The 27,996-nt window shown below is 37.8% G+C and overlaps 1 protein-coding gene across 1 annotated transcript in view; it reads left to right on the forward strand.

The window, feature by feature from the left end:
- The first annotated feature begins 6,226 nt into the window (after window positions 1-6,226).
- The window catches only part of OLFM3 (olfactomedin 3), a 54,768-nt gene continuing 32,998 nt past the window's right edge, over window positions 6,227-27,996 (forward strand). The window contains exon 1 of the mRNA XM_005520935.2: window positions 6,227-6,478. Within this exon, the coding sequence (XP_005520992.1) occupies window positions 6,410-6,478 (69 nt within the window). The 5' untranslated portion in view covers window positions 6,227-6,409. The remainder of the gene's footprint in view (window positions 6,479-27,996) is intronic.

Below are 27,996 nucleotides of genomic sequence, written 5' to 3' on the forward strand. Positions count from 1 at the left end.
TATAAAAAAATCAAAGCAATGAATTACTGTATTACAGAAGACACCCACCTCTTAAGCCCATTTGTGTTTGTGAAAAGTTTTTAACGCAAACTTTTCTTTCTCCATTCCAGCAGAAATTTCTAGACCCACGGAAGAGGTACTACGTACACTGAATCTTCATTTGGGGAAGAATATCAGGTATGATGGCTAATTCAAAACCTTAAAATGAAACAGAACACAAAGTCCATCAGAATGTTTGCACCATCATTTGTAACCATGACCTGATCTTTCCCTTAGTACTTAAAATACCCTTAAGTGATTATGACAAAGAATGGTATTGCAACTGAACTTTTAGTAGTGTTTCCTTACTATTTTATTTCTTTGAGACCAAGTCCTGCAAGATGCTGAGTCGCAGGAACTGTACAATGATCAATAGCTGAGCATACTCTGGCCTTTAAATTCTCACAAACTTCATGCTGCTGCACCAGAATATTGCAAGCAGCCTCTTTACTATGACACTTTGGTCAATAAATATTCATATAAATGCTATGAGACACAAACTAGTTTTGCCTGCGTATAAATATTTGAAGAATATACCAAAATAAATTCATACATGTGTCATCATACAGAACACTGCTCTTTATTACTTCTGAAGTTGTATTTGCAAAGTACATTAAAAATACATAAATTAGAAGAGGTATTTAATATTCAAAATTGTACAGATTCCTGAGACTGAGAGGGAGACTTAATCAGCTACTTAGCCAAATTTTAATTGTGACTTGACAGGCTAAAAATTACTTATTTTTAGAGAAAATAGTCAATTTTGAATACTGCCAAGTGAGTGTTCTTGCATTTAAAAATCATGTTATTCCTGCTCATATTGAGTCGGACAAACCAAATTCTATCAAACGACTTCTAGATATTTCTATCTGCACTTTATTCTAAAATAAAATGTATTGTAATCTTAATTTTCCAAGTGTCATTTATTCTACGGAATCATGCCTTTTTTGTGATACTTTTTGTAGAAGAGAATCTTAATCTTTAATTTTTACAATATCTAAAATTATAAAAGTAACGCATAACCAACAATACAAGTAAAGGCTACTCTGATGGGATTTGTTGTAAAATACTTGTCCATACTGGAAGGGGGTAGTGCCAGAACACCTGTGAGCAGAGCTCCATACTCTTCTAGTAAAAGCTATTTTTGGTAGAGAAACAGTCTTTATAGACTCTGTCACTTTTACAAAGAATGCCCTTCCTACATTTCACACTGATTAAATGTTTCATTACATTTCCTCGTTTCCATTCATAGTGATTAAAATATAACTGAACTATAAATCTGAATATTCTATAGCTATATTGTACTCTAAAGATGTTAACTGCTGAAAGGCCAGAAATAGGATTTATTTTATAGATTTGTTCTTGATACACTGATGAAGTCCTGAATTAAAAAGTAAATAAGTAAGCATGATATATGAGAGAGAAACAAAGCAAGCTAAAGCACGGAAATGTTTAAAAATATATACAATTTAAACTTCCACAGAGTTAAGTCTTTCCTGTATTTCCTATGAACTGTAAGTACGTGGGAATACTTTACTAAGGCCATTTCTTCGCTGATGAAAATTAAGGTTAAACTTAAACTTTGACAAAAGTAAATTCTAGATACTGATTAGCTTTAAACAAATAGTTAAAGAGGTGCCTGACTCACTGGTTCTCTATTAAACCTGTCCACATCACCCAGTACCTAAGTATTTCCATCATCTGTCAGGTATTTCATGTTTGTTGAGGGAGGCAGTAACATTGATCTGACTCACAGCCCCTCACATCACAGCACATCTCTCACTGGCATCAGCACAGGCTCACCAGGATATAATAGCACTGCACTTCTGCAGAAACTTGGATTTTAACTGCTTTCAGTGCACTCTTACAGAGATATGCAAAGAAAGATAATGTTCACAGAAAAGTTCCTAAAACAACTCTAAGTAACAAAAATTCTTTTGAAAGTTTCACTTCTAGAAAGCAAGGAGTAAGAAAAACAAACTCCTAAATTTATTTTCAATAATTATTTAATTCTGATAGCATACAAAAAAATCAAAATACATTTTTCAGGTAATAGTAGAACTTTAAAAAATTCTGTTTAGAAAAATAATCATCACTAGGGCAGTTACACTGACAAAACATGCTTCTAAAGCCTCACTTTGATATTTTATCTAATATAGATGTGGATTAGAAAGCAAGGTCATAGTATTGACAGATTCCAAAAATTACTCTGCTAATATGACTGATAATTATAAATGGTACTTCAATCTGTCAGTAAAAACTAGCCAATTAGTAGGAAATTTAGTCATTTAAAGTCCCACCATGAATTTTGTCCCACAAGTGTAATATTTTTGTACTTTATTTAACATCTATGTACTCTTCACTGGCTAAATTAAACAAAGTTTTTACTAATTCTTATCTGATTTTAAAAACTTCATGTGTTCTGTTTCTGTCATGTTCCTTAAAAATATAAACAAATATAATCTGTCAAAAAGTTTAGCCTTTGTACCATTGATAGCTTAATTTCATTTGTACCTTTTTCTCTCTCTTTAGCTGACTTGAGACATCAAAATCTTTTATGTAGTGAAGAACAAATTTATCCTCCTCAAGGACATTTCAGATGTTGACAAGGGTCAGTATTCAATCCTTCTTTCCAATTCCCTAAACTTTTCATTCTCACAATCAGTAGAATGCCTAAAATTCAAAATCCAGACTACCTTCTTAGTAGAAAATTCAAAACCTGTGAAATATTAGGTATTAGACCAATTTAATGAAGAACTTTCCTGTCTGGAGAAAAAGTTTGTTAGCACAACAATTCAAATTTTTCAGATGTTACCTGTTACAAAGATTGGCTTTCCACAGATGCACACTACGGTATCCTTGTTCATAACTCCCATCACTATTGAGCTGCCAAACTCAGATTGCAGAACTTCAAACTTATTTATGTATAATTTGGTATCTACAGCCAATTCATCAAATTCACTTTCTGTGTGCCCAAGTGAACAAGTCTCTGTTTTACTCCAATTGCCAGCAATACATCTTGCAATACAGTGTGAAGAAAAGTTGTTATAACTTTAGGCACACACTGAGAACATCCTTCCCCATCTAGACAAGCTGTATTCACAGCATGCCTCCATTCTGCTGATACTCTGTCCCTTGATGCCTGCAGGAAAGCTTTTGGTATCTCTTCTCTCACAATCATGTATTTCACTGCAGCAGTCAGTCTCCATACAAAGACCTCAAGAAATGTCATTCACATAGAATTTCATAGGTTTTAAGGATGATTAAAAGCTTTGCTAGAGATCTTCACAATCGGGTATCCCCTTGCTGCTTCAGAGCATACAGCAGAAATAAAAACTTCTTATGAAAACTTAAATTTTGTTTAATTCTTCAGATAAACTTTAACAAACAGAATTATTTCAGGTACTAATTGCTAATGATTCTCACCAGTCTTCAGACAGTCTTTTCTGGCAAAAAAAAAAATTACTTGTCAGGTTGCTAGAGGGTGGAGGAATAAGTCTATTGCATATTTTAATTTTCTTCTGAATGGATTATTAAAATCAAGCAGAAAATAATTGAGTCATTTTATGCTATCCTTTTGAAACGTGTTTTGGTACCTTTTCATATATCAAACAAATTTTAGTTTGTAACACATAAAAGTATATGAGAAGTTCAGGAGTTCTGAAGGCTTACATTTTTGGGGGAACCATTGGTTTTATTATTTAACTTTATTCTTCAATATTTTACTGATTTCAAAGACAGATATTCCAAGCAGCATCAGGAAGTGGAAAAACATACTGCATCACCAAAGCTCCGTAAAAGGTTTGCATTCTATGATTAATTTAATAGTTCACACGCTTTGCCAACTTTATCTATGACTGAGAAAAAAAAGAAAGGCAGAAAAGCATGGAGAAAATAAAGCTAGGGAAAATTAGAGAATTAGTCATTGAGATGCTCTAGAAAAGATTTAAATACCTTCAATCTTGCCTTTGTGGCTTTGAATCTACATTCTGTTTTCATATGAAATTATTTCTTCTGAAAGTACCATTTACTGTCTTTTGGACAACCTGAGGTTTTCAATGCAATGGAACCATTACTTTACATTGAATTCATATGAATATATGTGGCTGTCCCCTTTGATATTTTTTTAGTGCTATTTAATACAAAATAGGGTTTTTACATACTTTCTACAGGAGGGTAAAAAAAAATTAACTAATCTCCTTTCTGTGTCTTTTATATTTTCCTTGTAGAAGGTAGTTCAAAAGCAGCTGTAGCAGAGGGGAGTCTCTATCCATTGCTGACCCCTGGAATGTCAATGAAGGATCATCTATAATTTCCTTTCCATGCCATAAGGAAACATAATTTGTAGACCTACCTTGCAAGGAAATTAAAGACTGTATCTCTTTTCATCAGCAGTATCAGTAAAAGATACTGTTGATGAAAAGGGGGTGTCTAAGACATCTTAGCATAAAACATACATTTTAATTCACTCACAAAACAAAATCTAGTTATTGCAATCCTAAAAGCAATTCAAAAATGTAATAAAACACTGGAAATCACAGGAGAAGTCAGCATTTTTGATCTGGGAACACTATGTCAAGGCTATGCAATCTTCTCAGATAGCCTGTAAGCACCAAGCTCCATTTGTCTTTCAGCAGTGGTCTTAGCTCCTAAAGGCAAATTACACCAATCTTGTAGACTTGGAGACAGTTAGAAAATCATGTTCTGTTCACACTTACCCTAATACCCTCCCAAACTTGGGGGGTTTGTTTTCTCCGGAGTTTGGTATTTTAGCACTTACGTTTTGCTTTATTAAGGACATCTTTAGCCCACTTTTCCCTTAGTTAATATTATACAGCACCTAAAAAAACCAGCATAACAGCGTTGATCTTTCTGTGCTAGATGCTGAAAAATCACACAATGAACCTAGTTAAGACCAAAAAATTGTCAACAGTAAAGCTAATACATTTTTACCATACAAAGCTAAAAAGCACGTTTATAATAACCTTGACTGTGTCACAAATAAGATTACCCTGGCCATAGGTCTTGACTCTTCTAAGGGAAAATAACTGAACCATTAAGATGCTTCGCCCACGTTAACAGGAAAATGCTGTTATTTACACTCGGGCCAAGATCAGCTGTGCTGAACGTAAATGCCTGCGGAAGCCAAACGCCGTCACTACCTGTCCTGTGAGACTGACCTGCACAGGCGGACAGCAGCCAAGCCAGAGCCCTGGCTGGCAAAGCAGTGCTGTCCTGTTGCAAAGATGCTGGCTGATGGGAAAAGGAAACTCCTGATTGCCTTTGAGAAAGCTTTTAAGGGTTCTTCTCAGCAAATGACCTCCGCCTGCCTGCACCTGCACAGGCTTTCCCGCCTCAGTTCACAGGCCAAACCACGGAGACACGATGGTCCCTTGCTGCCCATGGACCAGCTGGAAAGCATAGGTGGCTCTACTCTCACCAGAGCTCAGTCAAGCCCTGACTTAACTTTCTAAACGGACATGTGAAAGGGATTCCCCCGAGTAAAAGCCTCTCCCCGCAGCTCCCCACATCAGCCCATCCTTGCCATGGTGCCAGGCGCTCCTTTCGGAAGAGCGGCTCCTCCCCGCCTACGGCTGCGCTCCACACAGGAGCGGGCCTCACTCAGCTGGCCACTGCTGGGGGCGATAAACCCTGGCCGGGTGCGGGATCAGGCGCTGACCCCCGGCCGAGTGAGGGATCAGGCGCTATCCCGCTGCCAGGTGAGGGATCAGGCGCTATCCCGCTGCCGGGTGCGGGATCAGGCGCTATCCCGCTGCCGGGTGAGGGATCAGGCGCTGTCCCGCTGCCGGGTGAGGGATCAGGCGCTGACCCCCGGCCGGGTGCGGGATGAGGCGCTGACCCCCGGCCGGGTGCGGGATCAGGCACTATCCCGCGGACGGGAGCGGGGTCGCTGGGGCCGCCCCTCACAGGGGACACCGCGCCCCGCAGCGGCCCGGCCACGCCTCCCCTCAGCCCGCGGCCGCCGCCCGGAGCCCCCGCGCCCCCCGCCCGCGCGCCCTCCCGCCGGCGCTGATGTCACATCCGCCGCCCGCTCCCGCACCCGTCCAGCCGCGCTGGCTCCGCCGTCTCCCGGGCCCAAACTTTTGTGGTGGGCTGGCCGGGGGGAGGGGAGGGGCGGGGTGGGACGGGGCCGTGGTGCCGCTCCGCCAGCTCGGGCAGCGCCGTCCTCGCCCGCCCTCCCCGCGCCGAGGCTGCCCCCCGAATGAGCGTCCCCCGGGCGGCTGCCGCTGCCGCCTCCACTCGGGCTCCGGCGGGCGGGCGGAGAGCGCGGCTGCCGGCGCGGTCGCTGCGGCGGGAGCGGAGTGAATGACCGAGAGGAGCGGCGCGGAGAGGCAGCCCCGGGATCAGGATGCGGGCGCCCGCCGGCATTCTCAACCTCCTGCTGCTGTCCTTGCTGGCCGGCCTCGATCCCTCCAAGGTAGGAACCGGTCGGGCGCAAGTTCGGAGCGGCGGAGCCTGCCCGCACAGGGCGTATGCGGTAGCGGGCGATGCGCCAGATGGCTCCGGGGGGAGGCGGGTGCGTGTCCTTGGCTGTCCGAATAGCCAGGAGGGAGAGGAGAACTGTCGGGAGCGGCTGGCCCCGGTTGCCGGCCCGGGAGGGGGGTGCGGTGCCCAGTGCGGACGCCGTGCAGCGGGGCCCTGGGCTCGGGCGCGCAGGGCAGGGCAGGGCTCCCCCGCACCCCGCAGCTGCCCACGGCGGCAGCCCTCGCTCGCAGGAGCTGAGCTGTGACCGCCGCAGAGGGACGGGGCTGCCGTGCCCGGTCTCTGTCCAGCGCGAACCAGCCGCCAGCCAGCCCGCTCCAGCCAAGGAGGCGTTTCTGGCGCTCGGTGACTGCAGCAGCTCTGGGGAAGCGGCGAGGCGATGGAAGCAGGGATCGGCAGCCTCCGACTGGAAATGAATTTGTTTAGAGGGAAACTGGAGGCGTCACGTGAAGACACTGAATTCAGTACTGTAGCCACGCTCCGGGCTGCTGCAGTTCTGTTATTTACAAACGTATTCAAGTCACCAAGAGATCGCGGCTGAAATTGAAATAATTATAAAAGTAAACAAGAGGTTTTAGCCATGCAGCCTGGCTGGTGAAGGGGATTTCAGATTAAGTAATTTAGAAAACCAGAATTGCACTCTACCACTTACAAGCAGTAATGACTGAAAGCCCCCAGGTCTGCAGATGTCTGTAGTGCTGTATTTTACAGATGTATAACATGTCTCATTTGTCATTTTTTTGTGGCATACAGTCTTGTAACTGTGAGCATTCTAAAAACGTGACAAGAGGAAACACTGCTGTAGTATTGCAGTCCATTACCAGCAGCACTCCGTGCCGTGTTGCCACAATTTATATTGCATGGTGGTGAATGTCATATTAATGATACCAGTTAGGTATCAGGCAACCATGTGAGGCAATGCTCAGCTCTTCTCACAGGTTTTTAACTTAAAATAAAGATATTCATCTGTAAGTATACAAATATGAATGTCCAACAATATCGAAGGGATGCTTCTCTTTAAAAACAAAAACAGAACCTAAAAAGCAATTCTGTGGAAATCTGGTTTACGGCTGCAGTATTCTGACTGCTTTTCAATAAGATACAGTGACAACTTAAAAAAGCAGGAGGTGATAAAGGATTAATAACATTACCTAAGAAATCAGTTTTATTAAATAAGAGTTATTTGAAAGTCTGAGGTATTGCTGTGTCTGTAAGGAGACTCATCAGGCAGTGCACACATGGGAATTTCACATCTGTGTGAACAGAAGCACATGGGCTCATTAGAACTACAGGTTTCCACAGACTCATTTTCTTTATTTTTCTGTCTTCTGTTACACTTAGCAAGATCTACTAAAGAGACTGCATAAAAGCAGGAAAAGCAAATTTGTCATTCTCTGTCCAGAGAAGAGTAAAACCGCTAATGAAGCAAACGGATCTGGCAGAACAATTTTTTTTAGTTCAGACCCAAAAATATCACTGGGAAAAAATGTTCCAGTTTTTGTCTCTGTCACCATCCAGCACTGAAAAACAGGATGAGACACTAGAATGAAATGGCACAAATGAACTTTGGAAACTTTGCTTCTAGCCCTTTTTGCTGTGGCATGCTGTGCAGAGGGCATGAAAATGGCCTTTTATTTATCACTCTGTATGACATTTTCAGCGATGATCAGATATTCTTTCCAGGCTCCTTTGACTTTGTCATAGGTCAGGAATAAAAAAGCCCAAGAGTCCTTAAGATTGCATTTTAATTAGAAATCTGTTTTTTATTAGAGCTCATTGGGTTTTCATAAATCAAAAAAAAGTGAGATCAAGTGGATCCTATACCACATTAAACATAAAATGGCAAACAGTAATTTAATTTTGATTATGAACAACATATTTCATATTACTGTGGGAAATTATATATGTAAAATTTTTGACAATGTTTTCTAGCAAAAAAGTACAAGCTTGACTGAACACACTTCAGAAATGGAACTAGTGCTCAATTATTTATCTTGCTTTATGCTAAATTGAAATAGAATAATAATTTCCTGCCCTACAGGTTGGGAAGCAAATCTATGATACAAACTTAACTGTAGGAAACAAGGGGATGGTAAATTCTTTCTTTTCCAGAAAGAATTATGCAGTATGCTCATGCCTAGAAGGACAGCATTCTATGTGCCCTTGACACTCACAAACTATTTATCTTATGGAGATAAATCATAACAGATATGTCTGGTATACACAATACATTCCTAGTCATGTCCTAGATATTTTTCAGGTAATTATTTATTTTATTGATCAACTATTTTAAAATAATGCCTTGGGGCATAAGAAAAATCTTTAATTTAGTACCAGGCTATCACTGAATCAAGACTGCTGTCTTCAGGCACTCTTATTATGACAGAGATGTGCTCAACTTATTTGCTGATAGTAAAGTGCTTAAGTATCGCCATCTTATGGTAACATATGTAACAAAAATGTATATATAGTTTATTCCCCAATCTCTGAAACATTAAGATTTTATTTCAATCATAGTAATTTATTGCCCATGCTCTTGAATTCTTTCTTTTAAACTTGATATAAACTATTGTTCAACTGTAGAAATTCTTCTCTAATTCTTCTCTAACTGGAAGGCAGCTCACTCATGATAAATTTTAACACAGTGCTAATTACTGAATTTCAATTGAAGATACTTAGTAAATATTCTATTTTTTTACTTTATTCTATTTTTTCTATGTTTTTACATAGGAAAATGTTAAAAAAATTATCCACAATAATATATTTCATTAAAGATTTATTTCCAACAGGGTGGCTAGACATTCAGAAGAAAGCCAGCTACAGTGAAAGGATTTGGATAGAAAATATTCCTTTCTCCTACTCATAAGTGCAATGTTTTGAAAGAAGGAAGTATCCAGTACTAGGAAGTTTCTAAGAGTTACTGCTAGATGGCATCTCTGTGCTGCTTTTCTCCACCTGGAGTTTTCTGTAATGACCTTCACAGTATGTAAAGTGGACTTACTTTATAAGGGTTGCTTTGCTGACCATCTTTTGATAATCACAGTGGTACAGCTAAGTAAGCATTTTGTAGTGTGATAAACCTGCTCCACATGGAAATCAATCTCAGTGTTTTTCGAAGTCTAGATGACATTTTGTAAGTTTAATTTTGTAAATCTAAATAGATCTGATAAATATGTTCATGTTTCAGTTCAGTTAATGACCTTTAGGCCTTTACATTTTATAATGGCTTTATATCCTACATCTACTTTTTTTTACTGTTTGAATTTTTCAAAAAAATATTTCAGAAAATGACTGCCAAGTACAATTCCAGACAGAAACTAAGTACAGTATTATTAAGGACAGTCACAAAAAGGAACTGTGATTTCTATTCATTGCACGGGATAATAGGATGGTTTGGAATATTAACATTGAAAAACAAAAGCTGGTTTGAAATCAGTCATCTGTTTTTGAATGCTTGAACTTTGCATCTTTGGAATGGCTGTGTTTCTAGATTTTAAAAACCTGTGATTTTCTCACATAAATAGTCACTAAAATCTTTATTTTTCCCAGATTTCAAGAACTTGTCACTAGGAAGAGTGCACTGCTTTAGTGCTGGTTAGCAATACAAATTAATTTATCCCTACTGTAAGAATTCATAAGAATACTATGTACAGCAAAGGGTTACCACAATAAACTATTCTACTGAAAATATGACTCACAGGAGTACAATACACTGCTAAATTAAATCTCATTACCTACTTGGAAATTAACTTACTTTGTTTCCTATGGTATTAGTAGCTAGTCAGTATGAAAATCATTCATAATTATTTAACCTCCAAGGTTTAAGAATGCTTTAAATCATTAATTGCTGACTGGTCAAGTCTCATTTGGTGTCTGCTCTCCCATTTCTTAGGAACATGACTTCATAGCCATTGAACAGCATCCTTTTACTATCAATGTGCCCTGGGCTCTCTCCCAGGTGTCATTCCATATATTTTACTCTAGTAACTTCAGTCAATATGTTAAGACCTAAGACTGTAGTTAACACTTCCTGTTCTTCCTGCAGTAATCAATACAGTGCCTTCTAACCTTTCAGTCCTGGGGAAAAAAGGATGCTTCATGTATTTCCGCTTTATCTACACTCAATTACATACATTCACTGTTATATTATATAAAATAACAGAATCCACTACATCATTTAAGTAACATATATTAAGATATTGGAAGAGAATATGCAAAAACACATGTGAGTGACATCTATATGAGTGCTAACGCCCCTGTTACTATCTGATAACATGTGGTCTTTAAGGGCTTTTTAAAACTGTTGATGCTATGGGAAGAGGTATTTTATTTTTTTTCCTCTGTTTAAAAACTGATTCCTTTGTTGCTCATGACTGTTACGACTTCTACTTATTTGAATGCCCTCAAAACCAATTATATATGTTATACAAAATCTCAAAAATACAAATACACAGATAGACGTATCCTCACAGGAAACAATTATTTTTCCAGTAGAGGCATACTGCCTTCAGGTAACCAGGCTTTCACCTTTCTTCTATGCTTGGCCAAGTCATGAGCCAGTGAAACAGAATAAATTCACTGAGTCTGCAAAGAAGAAAAAGCTGAAGCAGAGAAGGTAACCATCAGGAACAAGAAATGCAGTATTGAAGCTATTGAAACAACAGCAGCTCTAAAAATGGTGTTTTTAGTTGGCTGCAGATTTAACGCCATTGTGTTAAAATTGCAAGTTTGAATACGTGAAATTCATAAGGGACCTATTAAGAAATGAACACGGACTCTTCTGAGAGGGTCCAGTGTGTTTGGGGCACTGAAATCCCCTTTTTCAAGACTTCAGTATGGCAAAAATGATTCAGGGCATCATTTAGGCATCACTTAGTGAATCTTCACTGAAAGCCAGGGAAAATTCAAAAGCGTTCTGTAAATCTTTGCAGCAGGAGTGTGGAACAAGTCCTCTCAAGGACCATCTTTCACTAGAACAGCAATCTATCCTACTGTCTCACTCCACAAGGCAGCAGATTTCTTGTCTAGGACCAAATCTAGAGAAAGCAAAGACTTTGTGTGCCTGGGTATGAGTACAAAATTCTTCTTGTGAGAATTCAGAAACAGTGAAAAAGTAACTTTATTTTCAGAATTTCAGAACTTCCTGGTTTTACCCAGAATTCCAGACCAGATCTATTATTCATGTGTTTTTAAACCAAGATATGTGACCCACGCACATGGTTCTATCCACAATAATCATTCTACCGAAGAACCCAGCCAGCAGAGATTTTAGTGCTCTAAGTCAGTTTGAAACCAGATATACAGTACCAATATGTATTATTATTAAAAGTATTTTGAAGTTTATCTGGAACATGACCTCTTATGTTACAGCATTACTTCCAAAATTCAGTGACACTTCACTGTAAGCATGGACTGCAGCTTCCAATTTTTTCCTTAGTGACTCAAAGAAAACTAACCTTCTATCAGCAGCATTATGTACTAGAACACTTGAAACTATTTCAAAAGCATTACTATTTTTACTGTCTTTGTTTTAATTCCTGACATTAAGGGGCTTTAGATTTGGTTTTATTTAGAATTGAAGAATTCATATTATTTTCTGTCTTAAACAAAACAAAATGCAAAATAACAAGGTCCTCTGTATAGATTGTTTTATCTTCATTCCATCCTGTTTGGAATAGGACGGAAAGATTTTTTAATAATAAGGAAAATAAGTGATGTATCCGATAAAAACGGTTAGTACTGTTTGTCTAGTTAGGTGCATGTTGTCTAAAATTATATGATCTCTAGTCTTCATCTTTACTGGCCAGCTTCTAAAGATGGTTTCCTAATAACTACTTTTTCTGACAGCAGGACTGATTCATACCAATTAACTGAATACACCACAAAATGGTGTGCCTGCTTAGGGAAGGAAACAGAGCATGAAATACTGGTAATACAAGCAGCTGACATTGAGACCTGTATCAATGGATACAGGAGTGTACACAGTAATTTGCATACTGAAAGGTTCATGGTGGAATACTTTCCTACTGTGCTATGCTGCCTTCAGCTTCATGATAGCGGTTTGCACATCAGAAAAGCTAAAGAAACAACCAAGTATATTTTTCATAAGTCAGTCAACAGTCTTAAATTGGAATTTGAGTTATAGCCAAAATAAGATTGAATCCCAGGCATATGGATATGGCATTTTGTAAATTCCTACCTAGCTGCTTCTGCAGCTATGTCTTTTCACAAGAAAGAAGAACATTTTATGTAATTACTCATAAAATATGCAGTCCTCTTTATTTAAAACATTTTTTTCCTCAGGAGGAATTAAACAAACTTTAATATTCTGACCTCTTCTGAGCCTTTTTCAGACTTTTAAATGACTTAAGTAACTAACTTAAAGCAGCCCCAGATAACACAAATGCAATGTTTTTCATCCTGAATTCCCCTGAAGAACAGTCATCTGTCTGCTGCACTGCCTTCTAACCAAACAAATCCTTGTAACTTATTTAATGATTCTCTTTACTTGTTTCACTGAAAAGCGTGTATCAGTCAGCTTAGGAACAGCCTAAGCAAATTCTGAGCACAAATAGCCCTAGTCACTGCTACAGTTTTGGGAAACAGTGTTTGCACCCTCCTCAAGTAACCCATAAGGGGGCAACCAGAACAACTGGAAAAAAATAACTCCGTTATCAGCGAGAACTGAGCGAACTCTCTTATTAAGGGCCATTCATAATATGGTGAATATTATTCTTAAATTATTGGGGCATGTTATTAAAAAATAAAGATTTTCATGGACTTCTTTTCGTAGAATCACAGCTAGAGGAATAAAATGCATGTAAGTTTTCCATGTATGAAATTGTAAATGCTATTTGACTGGACTCAGTTTTAAAATCAGATTTACACAAATATGAACTTCATTTAGAAGCAGTTAGAATACATTAATACTTTTGCTGACAGCAAATATTATTGATCTGAGATCTCATAAACACAAACCTATCACACCCTTCCTTACTCATATTAAATGTGGTTGTTCAGTCTCAGCCTCCCTACTACAATTATTTTCTCGTATTCATTTTGTATAACCTTCTACATATTATTCAAACTATTCTGTCTTCTTAAAATAAGACTGTGCATTTTCAATATATGGTATTGGGATGTTTTTCCCAAGAAAATATGTGGAAGGCAGTGTAGTTGTATCAAACTATTGTACTGAGTAACCAACAGTAAACAGAGTAGATGATGGTACAAAAAATGTGGATCCAGTTCTGAAACCAAGTGGGTGACAGGTTTGCATTTATAATGAGATCTCAGATCAATATTGTTTGCTGTGATCACAGTTGTTTCTGGGCACCTGCAAGAAGAATATAGAGATTTATGTCAGGCAGAGTTTCCTTAAATACAGAGATTGCTGCTGACCTGCTTTTTCTCCTGTCTCTGAATACATGCACTATCAAAAAACTAAAATCATGTTAGCAATCTCCCATGAGATTGTGGCTTTAGCCACAAGCAAAGAGGATGCTCTCCTGCATTTCTGACTTTTTAAAGCCTCAAGCTTACTTCTGACTCTAGCCTAGAGCCTAATCCTACTGCCACCTCTGTTTGCCACATAACAGGCAGGAATTTACTGACTTCTAGATACCTCCTCAGTCTCTAACTAAAATTTTGCAAGTGCTCTTGCTTTTCTTCATGATTAATATGTTGATATTAAAATCATACGGACTTTACTATTCAGCAAGCTCAACAGTATGTACGTATAGTAACACGTGCAGTTAAACTAGATATGCAAAAATGTAGCTGGAAGGGCAGGTGAATACACTGGAAGCTGTCCCTGAAAAATACACTGAAACTAGTGTATGCAAAGATGCAAAGAATTAAACAAGTTCCTCTAAGGTAGGAGGGCATGTAAATAGTAGGAGTGGCTATGTCTTTACCCTTCTACTGAATTTTCATTTAAAACACCTGAAGTTACATATGCACCACATAAACCTACATTTTTTGATGTAATAGGTTCACTTATGGCATCAAAAAATCTGTCAGCTGTGACTCATACAAGGTTAAATAGCTGATTTGCATTCTAATATTTTTCAAGAGAAATTTTATAAAAATAATTTTTAATGACCTTCTGCTATACTAGTTGTGCAGACGCTGCTAAAATAAATACTTCCATATTAGCTGATGATAGATATATATTTCTACCTTGTTTCCTTTCCATACATCTTGCTGTGATCAGCAGTCTGTCCAGCGCAATTCAGGAAGCTCAGATTTCTGTGCTGTAGTTGTTTTTTGCTGATCTTTGCCCTCTGGACTTGGCATTTTCATAGAAATAGTCTGCTGCTGAAGTTAAAGTCAGTGAATGTGAATATCTTCACTGTGCTGATAGAATAAAATAAGCATATCCAAAGTTATGGGTTCTGGACTTGCATTTACATATTAGCTTTAGATGGTTGCTGTTATCCTTATCTGGAGTGGATGTTGCTGTTCCCATTCTGTGAGATCCCACAACAGCAGCAATGTTCCTTCCTTTCTTTAAAACAGCAAAATACCACTTTAGCCTACACACACACACACATATATACAGTTCCCCTCTTACTTGTCAATGACAAAAACCATGCATCTGAATAAAAATTTTAGTGGAAGTATTTACTGAATCAGTGTTCTCAGAATGCCCAGTTTATTTAGACCATGGTGTTTATCTTTTTTAGAGACAAGTGGTTTTTCTAATCTCAAGCACTCAGAAGAAAAGCTTTATTGGCTAAACACTAAGTCGTCATTAAAAGTATTTAATGAAGCAATAACTTGGTTTTGTGAGCACCACCAGGGACTAGATTTTCCAGTTTTAGAGCAGGCAGAGAAGTAGTTTCTTGTCCCCAAAATACCTTTCTTTATACTTCAGTCAATGAAGCTTTTCCCCCTCTTCCTCCTCCTGCTCTGAGCTTTGGAGAGCAGCACACGAGGATGACCACAAATGCCACTCATCTGTTCTTCCAATTCCTTCAACATCATCTGTGTGTGGAGGGATGTACAGGCAGATCTGTTTCTCTGCTTGTCAGACTAGGCAGTAAAATTATCCTGGAGGATATGATGCACAAGGAGAAGGACTGTGTTTGCTCTGTTTAAGTTTCTTCCAGCCTGAATGAGAAGTGAAGAAACATTCTTCCTTTGGAGATTTCAAAACAAAAAGAAGGAGGAATGACATCAGGCTTCTCTGGTGTCTCTGATAAGGCCACTGTACAAGAAACCACCAGGCAATACGGAGAGCTTGGAATTTTAATTTTCTGAGAAAATGAAGGAAAAGGAATTTTCACAGATATGTAATACTGGCAGTAGTTGAAGTATTCAAATTTTCCCAGTTCTAGATTTGTCAAGTGTACAAGCTACACTAATGGCTAGGATTGCCACTGTTGTTTATAAGCAAAAATTTACCGAGATGCTATTTGCATTCATATTACATTCACTGGTGTTTTCAGGAATAAAATTAATCACTGTTGCTAGTAGTTCTATCCCATTTAGAAATAGCTCAGAAATTAAATAAGTTTAAGACTGATTAGGACAGTGGGTCCATGTCTGTACAAGGGACATGACCCTTGTTGAGACCCTGAAAGCAATTCATGTTTTCTCATGTGGTTCCCCAAATCACTTTCTAAATGGATGGTAAGAGTGATGCTGATTACAGAAAAATATGCCTCATAAGCCCTAACTTCCCAGTTCTGTTAAACAGACACAAAACTGCATCTTCTTCATAATTTTCCCAAACCACATGCAATTAGGTATCATCCAACAGTCACATTCCTGTTCTCATTAGCATTCTTGGATATATGCTACTTATATTTTGTGATTTTCTGGTTTTAGTAGCATCTAATACTTAAGAATGACTAATGTTACCTTTTCACTTTCTAGTCTCTCTAGGCCCCTACCTTCAGAAACTATTCTTTTAGGCAAATATATTTGTGTTGAATTATCACTGTTTGTCTATCCAATGTCATAAATGTCTTAAGTTCTAATGACTTACTGTATTATGTCATCATTAGTTTCCCAAACTGAAGCAGATTTTTTGAAACTAATAAATGGGATATTTTTTTCTATTCTAGTGTTTCTGCTTCCTCTGCAAAAAATCTGCTATCATTAGCTAATTTAATACCAAGGTCCTTAGGCTTCTACTTTTTTCTCTCTCCAAAATGCTGATTGTTATTCTGTACCCACACACTCCTTGTTTGCAATCTTGGAATGCTTTCTGACTAGACATGTCCCTTAGAGATCCCCCTAACAGCTAGGGATTTGTGTTTGCCATTCAATTTTCTTTAGAGGATGGCTTCTTTTTTCAGGAATCTTTTTGATACTTTTTGGCTTTGAAAGATTAAGAGTTTTTCTAAGTTTTGACAGATTCCTTCTGTATTATTTCATATGCTGAATTTTGTTACTTTTTTTTTCTTTAATAATAACTGATATTAATTCCTCTGAGCTACAAATAAGATGGCAAGAATGCCAAGCCTAATTCGTTGTTTACCTTGGAAAAATAACCCAGACTTACAACAACTCACATGATTATGGTTTGTGCCTCATGTATGTTTGATTTTACTTAAAAGCATGTAACAGACAGATCTAGTGACTTGTTTATTGGACTGGAAAGACTTTCAGCTATCCTTCCCTTTCAGCTATCCTTCCAAGGGCACATATCCAAATTCTAGATCAGTTACTCCAATTAGTATCAGCTTAATTACAATGCTTCATGTCAGGCATTGGGCAGGGTGGGGAGTGGAGGCAGGGAGGGTAAAGACCCTACCACAGCCTTAAGGAGCCATTTTTTATATATTTCTTATTTTGGGAAGGCCTTCTATAACACAAGTCTGTTTGAATAAAGTATTGACTGTAACGTGAGGAATTAATGATCAGCCCACCTACCACCATCAACTTAAACATTAGGTAAGGAAATATTTTTAATAATCTACTTGGTTGTTTTAATTTTATTTTCAAAATAACATCCAGTCAGCCAAGTCACATTTGGAGATCAGTCATATGTCTTTAGAGTCTCTGTATTTTCCACTGAACACTTTGAATTCAGAACATTTTAAAGCTGGCAACATCCTCTTAGAGACATCTTCACAACAGAGCATGTCCTCCCCATTTCCAGTCAGTAGGGCTTTGCACTTCTGTTTTCAATAGGACCAGTGTGCTCAGACCCACAGACACTGATACTGGGGGAATTCTTGCCTGACAGAGTGACAAGGCTGATTCCACAGTGTGCATGAGTGCCATGGTGGCCATTCATTACAACAAGATTCTACTTGGAGATCAACTTCCTTGAGGAGTCACTGGCTGAAAGACCAAAGATAACACTGAAAGTAATGGGAAATTCAAAACAAATGCCTGACTGTGTATGCAGGCTATGCCACTGCTGACACTGAAAAGTGAGCTCTAAATCCAACTCAAAGCTATATGCAAGACCACCTGCACTGTGTCCCTTGAGACAACAGCTGTTGTCACAAGGCACCAAAATGGTTTGGTTTGAATTGTGCCATTTAGAACAATATATACATTATAAAAATGCACAAGATAGGAGCCTTACAGGATAAAATGTAAAATCTACCTCAAATGAACAGGCTGTGAAACTGAGTTGGTGATAAAAAAAAAAAGGATGAAAGTAATAAGCTAAATAGTGGATACATTGTGAAGAATGTATTAGGTACTCTGAAAAATGGAAACAGGCGTAGAAAGGGAAGATAACAAGAAATCCAGATTATACAATGTGGGGTTAAAATAAATAATTCTACTGGGAACAGCCTGGAAACACTGAAAATGGAAATATCTGAAAAAATTTGCTAATACCTGAAGACAATAAAAGCACTCACCTATTAATAAAAATAAGCCTAATAGTATCCAAGTAGACTGGGACTGTGATATATTTCATTAAAAAATACACTGCTGAGTGCCTGAAGAAAGGCCTCTGGCTATACCTCCCTCTGCCCATCCATCATTTGTGAGTTAGAGTGTTCCCATACCTTTGGCTGGCTCAGCAGACCTGTGCCCATCAGAGATCATGTGGACATAAGATTATTGTGGACAAGCACATCAGTGCAACATGCCTATGAAGAAAATGAGGATGAAAAAGAAAATTATGCAATATTTATATTTCCTAACACACTGCCCTCAGTAGATGGGAAAGAGAACAGAATTAAAATCTTCCATAAATAGTTACTCCAGTTTTTAAACAAATGTAGGCTAAAAATTGTTTGTACTACTTTCCTATCAGGCAAAACCAATGACAAAGCAGAATGTTAGAATACTGTAATTTTGAATACACATTTGTAATTTGTACTTTCATTTGTGTAAGATAACTAATTTTGTATACTCACTTAAGAAATACCAATGTATTTATGGCTTGTCAATCCACAGTTGCTCGAATTTTAGAATTCAGATTTGTGAATTATTCATAAAATAGCTGTGCACTAGGAATTATTTATAGAAATGTTGCTGAAAATAGCACTCTTTGTAGACTGATTCTAGTAAAAGAGAAAGCTAATTTTGTTAAATTGTTTAGATCACATTATCTGCTTAGCCTTATTATTGAGAATGCAGTGCAGTCTATTTTTAACTATGCAATGGGGCTCTCAGCACTTCAGAGTAAGATAGAACCTAACACATTCCACTGCTGCTGTTCTGGAGGCCTGCTGTGGATGTGCAATTATGAATGGATTCAGTGTGTGAATTTGCTTTGAACTGTACTGTCTTTTATTGTGTTTCTGGAAACTGCTAAACCATCCTGTTTTGTTTCTGTCCAGAGTTCTGTCTTTTGAGGATATCATACATTACTGCAGAAGAAATAAAAGAAATCTTCCATATGAGAAAGACTAAGCAGAGCAAACAACATGACTGTTTTTGTGGGATTCACAAGGGATTAATATAGTACACTCTCAAGACAAAAGATTTCCTTATTCTGTAGCTAGAGAGAGAATGTGTTGGAGGTACAATTAAAATGTGTTAGGACCCCTAGGCCAGTGTCTCTGCACAAACTAGTTGCAAACACTGTCTGCACTGCAGCAGGGAAACAGTGGCAAAGGCTGTGGATTGACTTATGGCCTTGTTTATGGTCTCTGTTTCAAATTGAGAGATGCTGCAGCCCCTGAGCACTGTCAGAAGTCAAACAAGTAGTTCCAGTTGAAGATCTGACCCTAGCTAAATTCCAAGGTGTAATTTTGTGGTGTTACTGAGTCTAGAGTGATCCTGCCATTGCCAAGTCAGTAATTACTGGCTGTGCCTGGGCTTGAGATCAGCAGAGCCCTAAAAAGTTAGATAAGACAAAATCTGCTCACTATTATTTAATATCCTTAACCTCATTTTCTTCCTTCCCTCCTCCTTACTAAAGGAATCCTAAGCTGAAATGACAAGATATTTTTTGCATCATTTCTGTCACCAGCGGTTCTCAGAGAAGTCCAGCTGAGTCAGGACCCATTCTAGTGCTGAAAAGAAGTCTGGTTTCTGTGTAGTGGAATTCTTAATTGCCTTTTCTCTTCTCCTTGAAACCTTTTTAACAAAGAAAGTCACGCAGCTATTTACTCCCTGTTCATCATTAGTTAAATAAAACTCCATAAATATTTCATTCTGTTAAAACCTTAATATTCAAATAAACCAACATACTCCAGCAAACACATCCATTATTACAGATTACTCTGAGTTGATTTGGCACATATAAAGATTTTTTCCGCCCTAAACAATAGTTATTTGTTTTTTATGTTTCAAAAGAGAAGAAAATAATCCTGAGTGTCTTCATTCTATTTTTCTGGTGAACCAATGAGCAGAAGAAATTTCCAGAGAACAAAATTTTGATATCCTTAGTGGTGTAAACTAGGTACCATACTGAAGACAGTCACTTCAGGGTTAGTCCTAGATAACAGAAGACACAATGTGCCTTTGTAATTCTTGAGAAGACAGATTCACTTGCATAACACAGTGACATTTAATTCTTAGAGTCATCACTAGCAGCCACCTTAAAGTACACTCTGAATTGCCTTTCATACTCAGAAATGTTTATGGAAGTAAACATCGTTTATATTCAGTAAGGATTTTGCTCATTGCTCATCATTTTTCTATTAGTTATCATTCAAATGCTGTTTCATTTTTTGCTAACACCAGGACTGGATATCTACAAAACACAGATATGGTAGTTTGAATTCTCGCTTCCAGGGGGTTTTTTTTCAGCTCAATTTTCAGGGACCAATTTGGGAACAGTGCAATAGCAGAGTGTGAAAAAGAGAATGGTTCCATCCTTTCTGGGCACAGTAACAAACAATTTCTTTTACCATGCACACTTATAACCAAGTAATTAGGTTTGATAAAGAGGCAATATGGAAAAAAATCCTTCCTTATTCTGCCTGAATAAGAATTTAAGGATTTAGCTCTGAATAACAGTTGCTTCACATTATTAATATATGATTACCCTGTGTAATGGTGAGAGAATATGTTGTTATCTAGTGTTTAGTATTTATTGTATTCAATCTAGAAAAAAAGTGCATTTATGTGATGTTGTCTCACACGTGCATTTATATTCTCCACATGTTTTGAAATAGAATATAAATGTGCTACTTCCTTGTACACAAGTTATATTTTAATTATACCAAATCTGCAATTCACAGGCTAGATTTCACCACCAGTGTATTCAATTACAATCAATAGAGGTCACTTCTACCTCCCTCTCTGTCACCAGGGTTTTAGCAATTTAACTGTAGGTTCATACCCGTGACAAGAACACACATTCTTCATATCACGTGGAAAGTAACAGGATTTTAGAATTCCTCTTTGTTGCTAGGCTGGACTGAACATGTTAAAATATTATGACATCCTTAGGTTAAATTCTCTGTCAAAATTAAAATCAGTATTATTATAATCAAAGAGAAATTAAGGAGAAATTTGAAACACAGTGAAATGGTAAATAACTCAGTCAGACTTGTTCCAGACTTAAATGCTTTCTGTGAATTCAAATTTGATTGACCAAAGAACCCAAGCTTGGATAACCTCAGATTAACCCTTATGAAGCAGTTTTGGGGAGTCCCTCTGAGAAGCTCCTGTGTGCCTCACTGTGCTATTAGTCTGCTCTTTACTGAGTGAACCTGAAAAGATGAAAGTGCAGTAGAATTATTTGCCAAGTGACACAAGTTGATCCCTTGTCCTTAATGAAAATTGTGTTTCAAAACCTTCAAGCTTTTCTAGCATGTAGAGTACAACTCATTTCCAGATGAAGTGAGACATTCTTTCTCTCTTTATAAAATTGTAAAGAAAGCCTTTGGAAACTATATAGTTTCCAAATGATGCCCTGGGGATACAATTCTCAATGATCATTAGATTGGTTTACTATTATATGAACAGCACAAAGAAAGAATTGTTTCCCCTTTAATCCCAAAGATGTTAATGATTGCTGTTAATAAAAGAAAGTATTTACTATTCTTGTCATACTGCCTAATTTGCAATGGCATATTGTCTTGGGAAGAGATTTGGTTTTGTATTCCTCCCTATTCTGAAATTCTCTATAGCTCCTTGTGGGAAGAACAAAAGAACAGGACTCATTCTACCACAGGAGCACACAGCTGATCTCACAATATGATGCTGAGTTCATAATGCTTCCAAGTGTTTACCAAAATAAGAGAAAGAATGATGTTTGTTGTGCTTGACTTCAGATTATGAGATTTCAGGAGTATATACTCCTGTACCATTGAGAGGAGGGAAAGACTGGTCCAGGGCTCACTTTGGTTTTTAATGTTTCTTGTTCTTTTCATTCTTATTCCTTCTCCATTTACAAAAGGAATAATGTGTAAGAAAAAGTATTTCTAAAGGACACAGGAGGGACCCTTCCTTTGTTCACTCTGACACTTACTTGGCATTTATTTTATCTCATTTTGGCAAAAGTACATTGCAGCTGTTTAGAAGTGATATTTAGTCTGTTGTGAACTCTGCATGAAGTATTTTTAGATTTGATTTTGGTGAGCCTCCTCTTAGTAAATTATTTCTAATTCATGTGAATTGCATGAACCCGAGAGCTCCATTGACCTTCATTATGCCTTCTCCTCACTTCATAGTCTGAGCTCACATACAAACACATAGAAAAGATGTAAATGAAAGTGTCTTAAAAAATATTCCAAACTTAAACTACTGATTTTAAGAGGCACAGCTACCTTATCTATGCTAAGATCCCACAATTGTTCTGTTTGACTGCTTTTAGTGGACCAGAGCCTAATCAATAGTTTCTGACATTAGCCTTGGTTTCTTGTCAGCTCAGAAGAGCTCATTTTCTGTCTCTCTGCTGCCCTGTAAAAACATTGCTCATTTTAATGGTGTTGTTTGGGATCCTATCCCCTGACTTTAATCTCAAATGAAAAGCAAAAAAGTCTCATAGGTACTTCAGAAATTTTTCTCCTTTCCAGTTCATTCCCTCCACCCAGAAACAAATCTTGTGCTCCCTACCTCCATCAGAACACTGACAAAATCACGGAAGATAAACAAGAAACAAAAGCTTCATAATACCTTTAATCCATTCCTCCAAAATAGAACAATTTAACATACTTGAATCGTAAACTCTTAGCCCTGCATCATCCTAGAAGTACAGCCAAAATTTCAGTACTTTATGCTGATAGATGATGTCATAAGAGCATTTTCTCAAAAGTGAAATTAACACATTTGTCTCAAACTAAGACTTCAGGCCATGCAGCTCTTCCCTTTTTGCTCTAAAGTCTTCAAAATCAGTGAATTAATCGTGTGAGCATTAGAGTTTTCACTCCTAACTTTGTAACTGTGTGTGGAGCTGTCTGATGGAATGTGTGGGTGTGATTGAGTAGATTTAAATACTGAGCTATGGAAAAGAAAGGAAAACAGTTGATCAAGTTAGTGCTTGATCAGATGTCAAAAATAATATGCAGCCTGCAGTTCAGGAATGTTACTCTAAAGATATCTGGTGTTCCTTATGTTCCCCTTTAGGCTTTACATCACTTCCAGTTCATTAACTCTTTTGTTAGTGTTGTCTCAGTTACAAAAGATGGTAACTTACATTGTGACTTTTAAAAATGTGGTCCAAAGAAGGGACTTTACCCTGGTTTCCTAGGAAAGTTTCTTAGAGCCCTTCTATTTCAACCAACAGGATGCTGCTTGTATTTAAACAACCTGAGCCTCCCTCCTTCAGCGCTGTGCATGGTCTGGGTTTAGAAAGCAGGCATGTTGCTGTCCTCTGGAAGTGCTGTTCTCTTTAGTACAGCACAGGACAGACTGCCTGAAAAGGTTTGCCTTGGTCTCCTGTTTCAGAAATGCACTAAAACACAGATACCTGTGAGGTCAATGATACTTGGTCATGTAACATTGCAAGTAGCAATGTACTAATTGATGGAAAGTAAAAACAGTTTTATAAATTCATATTATATGTTATAAAACTCTAAAAAGCTGCAGTACAAGTTCCTCAAATCTAAGTGTTCTTTCCAAAGAGTAATTTGCATATTACTTCAAGAGCAGAGGCAGAACCCATGTTCAGAGTCTTACACATATTCCTTTAGTTATAGGATATCTATGAATCTGTATCGTAAGTAAGCAAAAATAAGTGCTGAAATAACAATCAGTAAGATTCCATAAGGTGAAATATGATGCTTTCTCTCCTAATTTCAGGGATTAAATAATCAATTCATACAGAAAATTCTCTCCAGTTGTTGATTAGAACAATAGATGTTTCACTGAGCCATAAAAAATTTATTCATATTTACATTTGTTTGTGCTTCAGTAAAACTAAATCAGTCCAGGGTAGTGTGATTCTTCCATGCATGGAATAAAAACCATCAAAAAGCACCACTGTACACAAGATCTTTAGTGATATGGGCACACTCCTTTATTAATAAGGAACTCAGGAGAGATGATAACACACCAGTCCTTTTCCCTTAAATTTGTATCTCAGTACTAGAGCCTGGCATTTCTGCTGCATTTTCCTAAAGATTACAGGTTTGCCTTTCAGGGCCCTCTGACATGTGTCCAGTAAAAACACCAGAGAAGGACTGACAGGGTCATAAACCACTTGCTACTGCAGCCTTGGCATTGCCATGATTTCATGCTTATTGCAGCAGAAGCCAGAGCTGAGTGCAGCCTGTGATGCCAACAAATGCCAGAAGTCCAGGAAGACAGTGAGCGAGAGAGTCATGTAATCCAGAGAGCTCTTCATGCTCAGCCATCCCTTTCCAGGCTCTGCAGGACAGCTAGAGTCCCAAGGCATCCTAACACGAATCAGAAAGCTCCTGTTTCTTGATTTTGGTCAGCCTTCTCTCTTATACTTCTGTCCTGCTCTGAGAAAGAGCTCAGTTTTCAGCTGCAGTAGTTTTCTTTGGCAGACTGTACATGTATTATCCAGCTGGAGCACCTTACTAGACTGAGGAAAAGCCTTAAGGAAGGGTCATGTAGAATAAGGAATAAAGAATATTATCTTGTCGATTTAATCTGTTATTTTTTATTTGCATTCTTCTTCCCTGCTTTCTTCTTTAATCTTATATTAGCATGTGAAGTATTTCTTTTCTTTTTTCCTCTCTTACAATAGATTGCAGACAACTGTTTGCCAACCCAGAAGGCTTAAATTACAATATGAATACAGACTCTGAATTGCCTTAGATTCTTCATAATTACTGAAGACAGACTTCATGCAGCAATGTAACTGTCTGTATAGAATGCTGAAAGGCTTTTATCCTGATGATTACATGCAGAATGCATAAAACAGTGTACAGTGTTACAGTTAGGTTGCAGTTCTTCTGCCTTTGGCGTAAGTAACAGCGTTAAGTAATTAGGAATATAATCAGCTCTTCAACATCTGATAAAGCACATTCTTGTTTAGGGGTGCTTTTCCAAGATACTGATGTTCCCAACTGTCAGCCCTTTCAGTTTCTATTGCAACTTTTAAAGGGTCTGTATTGTCATATCAGCCACAATATTTTCCTCAGATTGTCTTAGAGATAAAAATATTTGATTATCATCTCTAGAGGCATCTAATATTTAAAATTTGAAATTTTTCACATGAAGACTGTAGGGCCAGTTTTCTCTTTTTTATTATTCATAAAGTTCCTTGAGAATTCTTTTATCCAATGGAGCAGCACTTGCACTTTGTGCTCTGAAACAATGTTTCCAATTCATTACATAAGGAGAAATGGGGCATCTTGTGAAGTAAGCATTAGAATATGAAGTCAGAAAGTCTGCACTGCTTAGCCAGATTGGTCTTTGGGGAAATTGGATATTTCCACTCCACTAAAAAGCTATTATAATAACATTCTTTTGACTGCCAAGCAAGCTGCATTAGAGACTTCATTTGCTCCCTGCTTAATGTATCTGACTTCTGATACCTCACTTTTGAGTCAAAGCAAGAGATTTTACCTTTTTTTTCTGTGAATCTCTTGCAACTACTGATTTCCAACCTTCATTCCTATACTGATTTAATTAGATTCTAGTATCCTTGCCAAGTCCAGCACAACATAAACTTGCAGCAATGCAGGAACAATATCTTCCAAATTAAACAACTAATTCCTCCAAGACTCAAAGTGAAAAGAGAAAGAATAAAAACAATAAATGACATTTGTGTCTAGATAGCATTTACATTATACATTCAACCTTGGTTTTCCAGCTTTATCTCTAGAGCACAGTGCTACTGAGGTAAAAGCTGAACTCTCATCTGCCTTGTAAACCAGCGTTTTTATCTCCTCCATTCTGCCGCCTTGCTCTGGTGTGTTACCTGATCTTGTTACATTTTGAAAGAAATATTTCCAAATTCAATATATTCTGTCTCTGAGACTGATGATCATCTCAAGGGATTTATAGCTGTGACATTTCCTGTACATCTAGGAATTCACAGCAGAAATTAAAGTCTTCAAGGAACACTGATTGAGATACTATTTTGTGTTTTCCTATCTGGTCTACACGTAGTGCACAGTCCAAAATTTATTTATAGTTAATTAATTATACCTTCAAGGAGCAACAAGGAAAGTCCAAACTAAAAAGGCCTATCATACTAGTAGGATTTAGCAAAGCTAAGTCTACAGTCTGATACCTCAGTTACTTAATACAGGTACCCTCAAGCTCCAGCTCCTAGGAGAGTTTTTGACCCTGCAAGGGAGGATGGAAACCTGGAGCCAGAGTTCTGCAAAGAGGTCCTGTGAATCTCATCTGAACTCAATTGTTCTAATCCCAGAAAGCAAACTGTAGCACAGAAAACTAATACACAATAAGGAAGTGTTCTAGGTTCACGTATGTATATGAGCCAGGTAAAATCAGTAGGAAGTTGTATCATTTACTGAACCAACAGATAGAGGAAATGGTTTGCTAAGGGAAAAAATAAGCAATTTATATGGCTTAAGAAACCAAAACCAGGAGTTCTGAAGAATCAAAAATACACAAGAGCTGAAAACAGTTTCTGTATAGCTCAGACATGTAACTTAACAATAAACAAACATGAAAGACTGCCAGCAGCAAAACATGAGGGTAGAATTCAGTATAAAAGAAGATTGCTTGAATGTCCCCATTTAGGTGTGTTTGTGTAGCCTGCTTTCCAGGCACTGGAGCATACCCATTGACTGTGGTTTATAAGTAATGTGACAAGCAACAAAATAAATGTATTTAAGGTCTCTATCAATTTTTCCAAAGAAATAAAGTGCTTAAGCTGATACTTATTCTAAATGCTTTGAAAAAGAATTTGTTGCTTAGCCAAAAATATCTATTCTTCTTACTAATAAGCCATTGAATTTATGTAAAATTATTTGATTGACAAGTTTCTGAGGATCAAAAAGTCATTTACCACCTAAGGACTTGTTTTTCACCTATTAATAACTGATTAAAAGGAAGCTTTCCAAAACATTTCTTTTTTATATCAGTCATATAATAAAATGCCCAATGATAAATTTAATATTTTAATTTCATCAGAATATTTTTAATTCATACTATGGATGAAAACTGAGCATGTCACAAAGTTTATGAACTGAGTTTCCCTTTAACTCATGAACTTTTCTGTATCGTGAGTTCACTGAACAATGCATTAAAAAGCTCCCAGTCCAGAGCAGAGCTTAACAATGTGAGCAGAGGTGATCTATCCAAACCACGAGGATTGTGATAGAGCTCTGGTGTAAATCATGCAAGTCACGCTCAACCTTTAAACTGATTTTGACTATAATGAGCAAAAACTGTCTGCAGAGTGACTTTCATGTAATTAAGTTACTCCAGAGCTAAAACCAAGCACTTTATTTTAAAAGTCCCCTTAAATCCTTCCAGGAAAATGTGGTATAAATTCAAGTTGGGTTTTGTTGAAGTGCCCTTCAGGAAATGACTTGTATTATTTGTAAAACATGTGTGGTAGTAAAACAAAAAGATCTCCCAACAGGGATAATTAAGAAAGTATTATTAACCGTCTTCAGGCTCAAGTTGCCATCCCTTGAATCAGATGTAAGACTTGCAGAAATCCGTTTCCTAAACAGTCTAAAGTAG

The sequence above is a fragment of the Pseudopodoces humilis genome, chromosome 10 (assembly GCF_049639895.1).
Source record: "Pseudopodoces humilis isolate 2021_Gansu_Grassland_sample_001 chromosome 10, ASM4963989v1, whole genome shotgun sequence".
In the NCBI taxonomy this organism is placed as follows: domain Eukaryota; kingdom Metazoa; phylum Chordata; class Aves; order Passeriformes; family Paridae; genus Pseudopodoces; species Pseudopodoces humilis.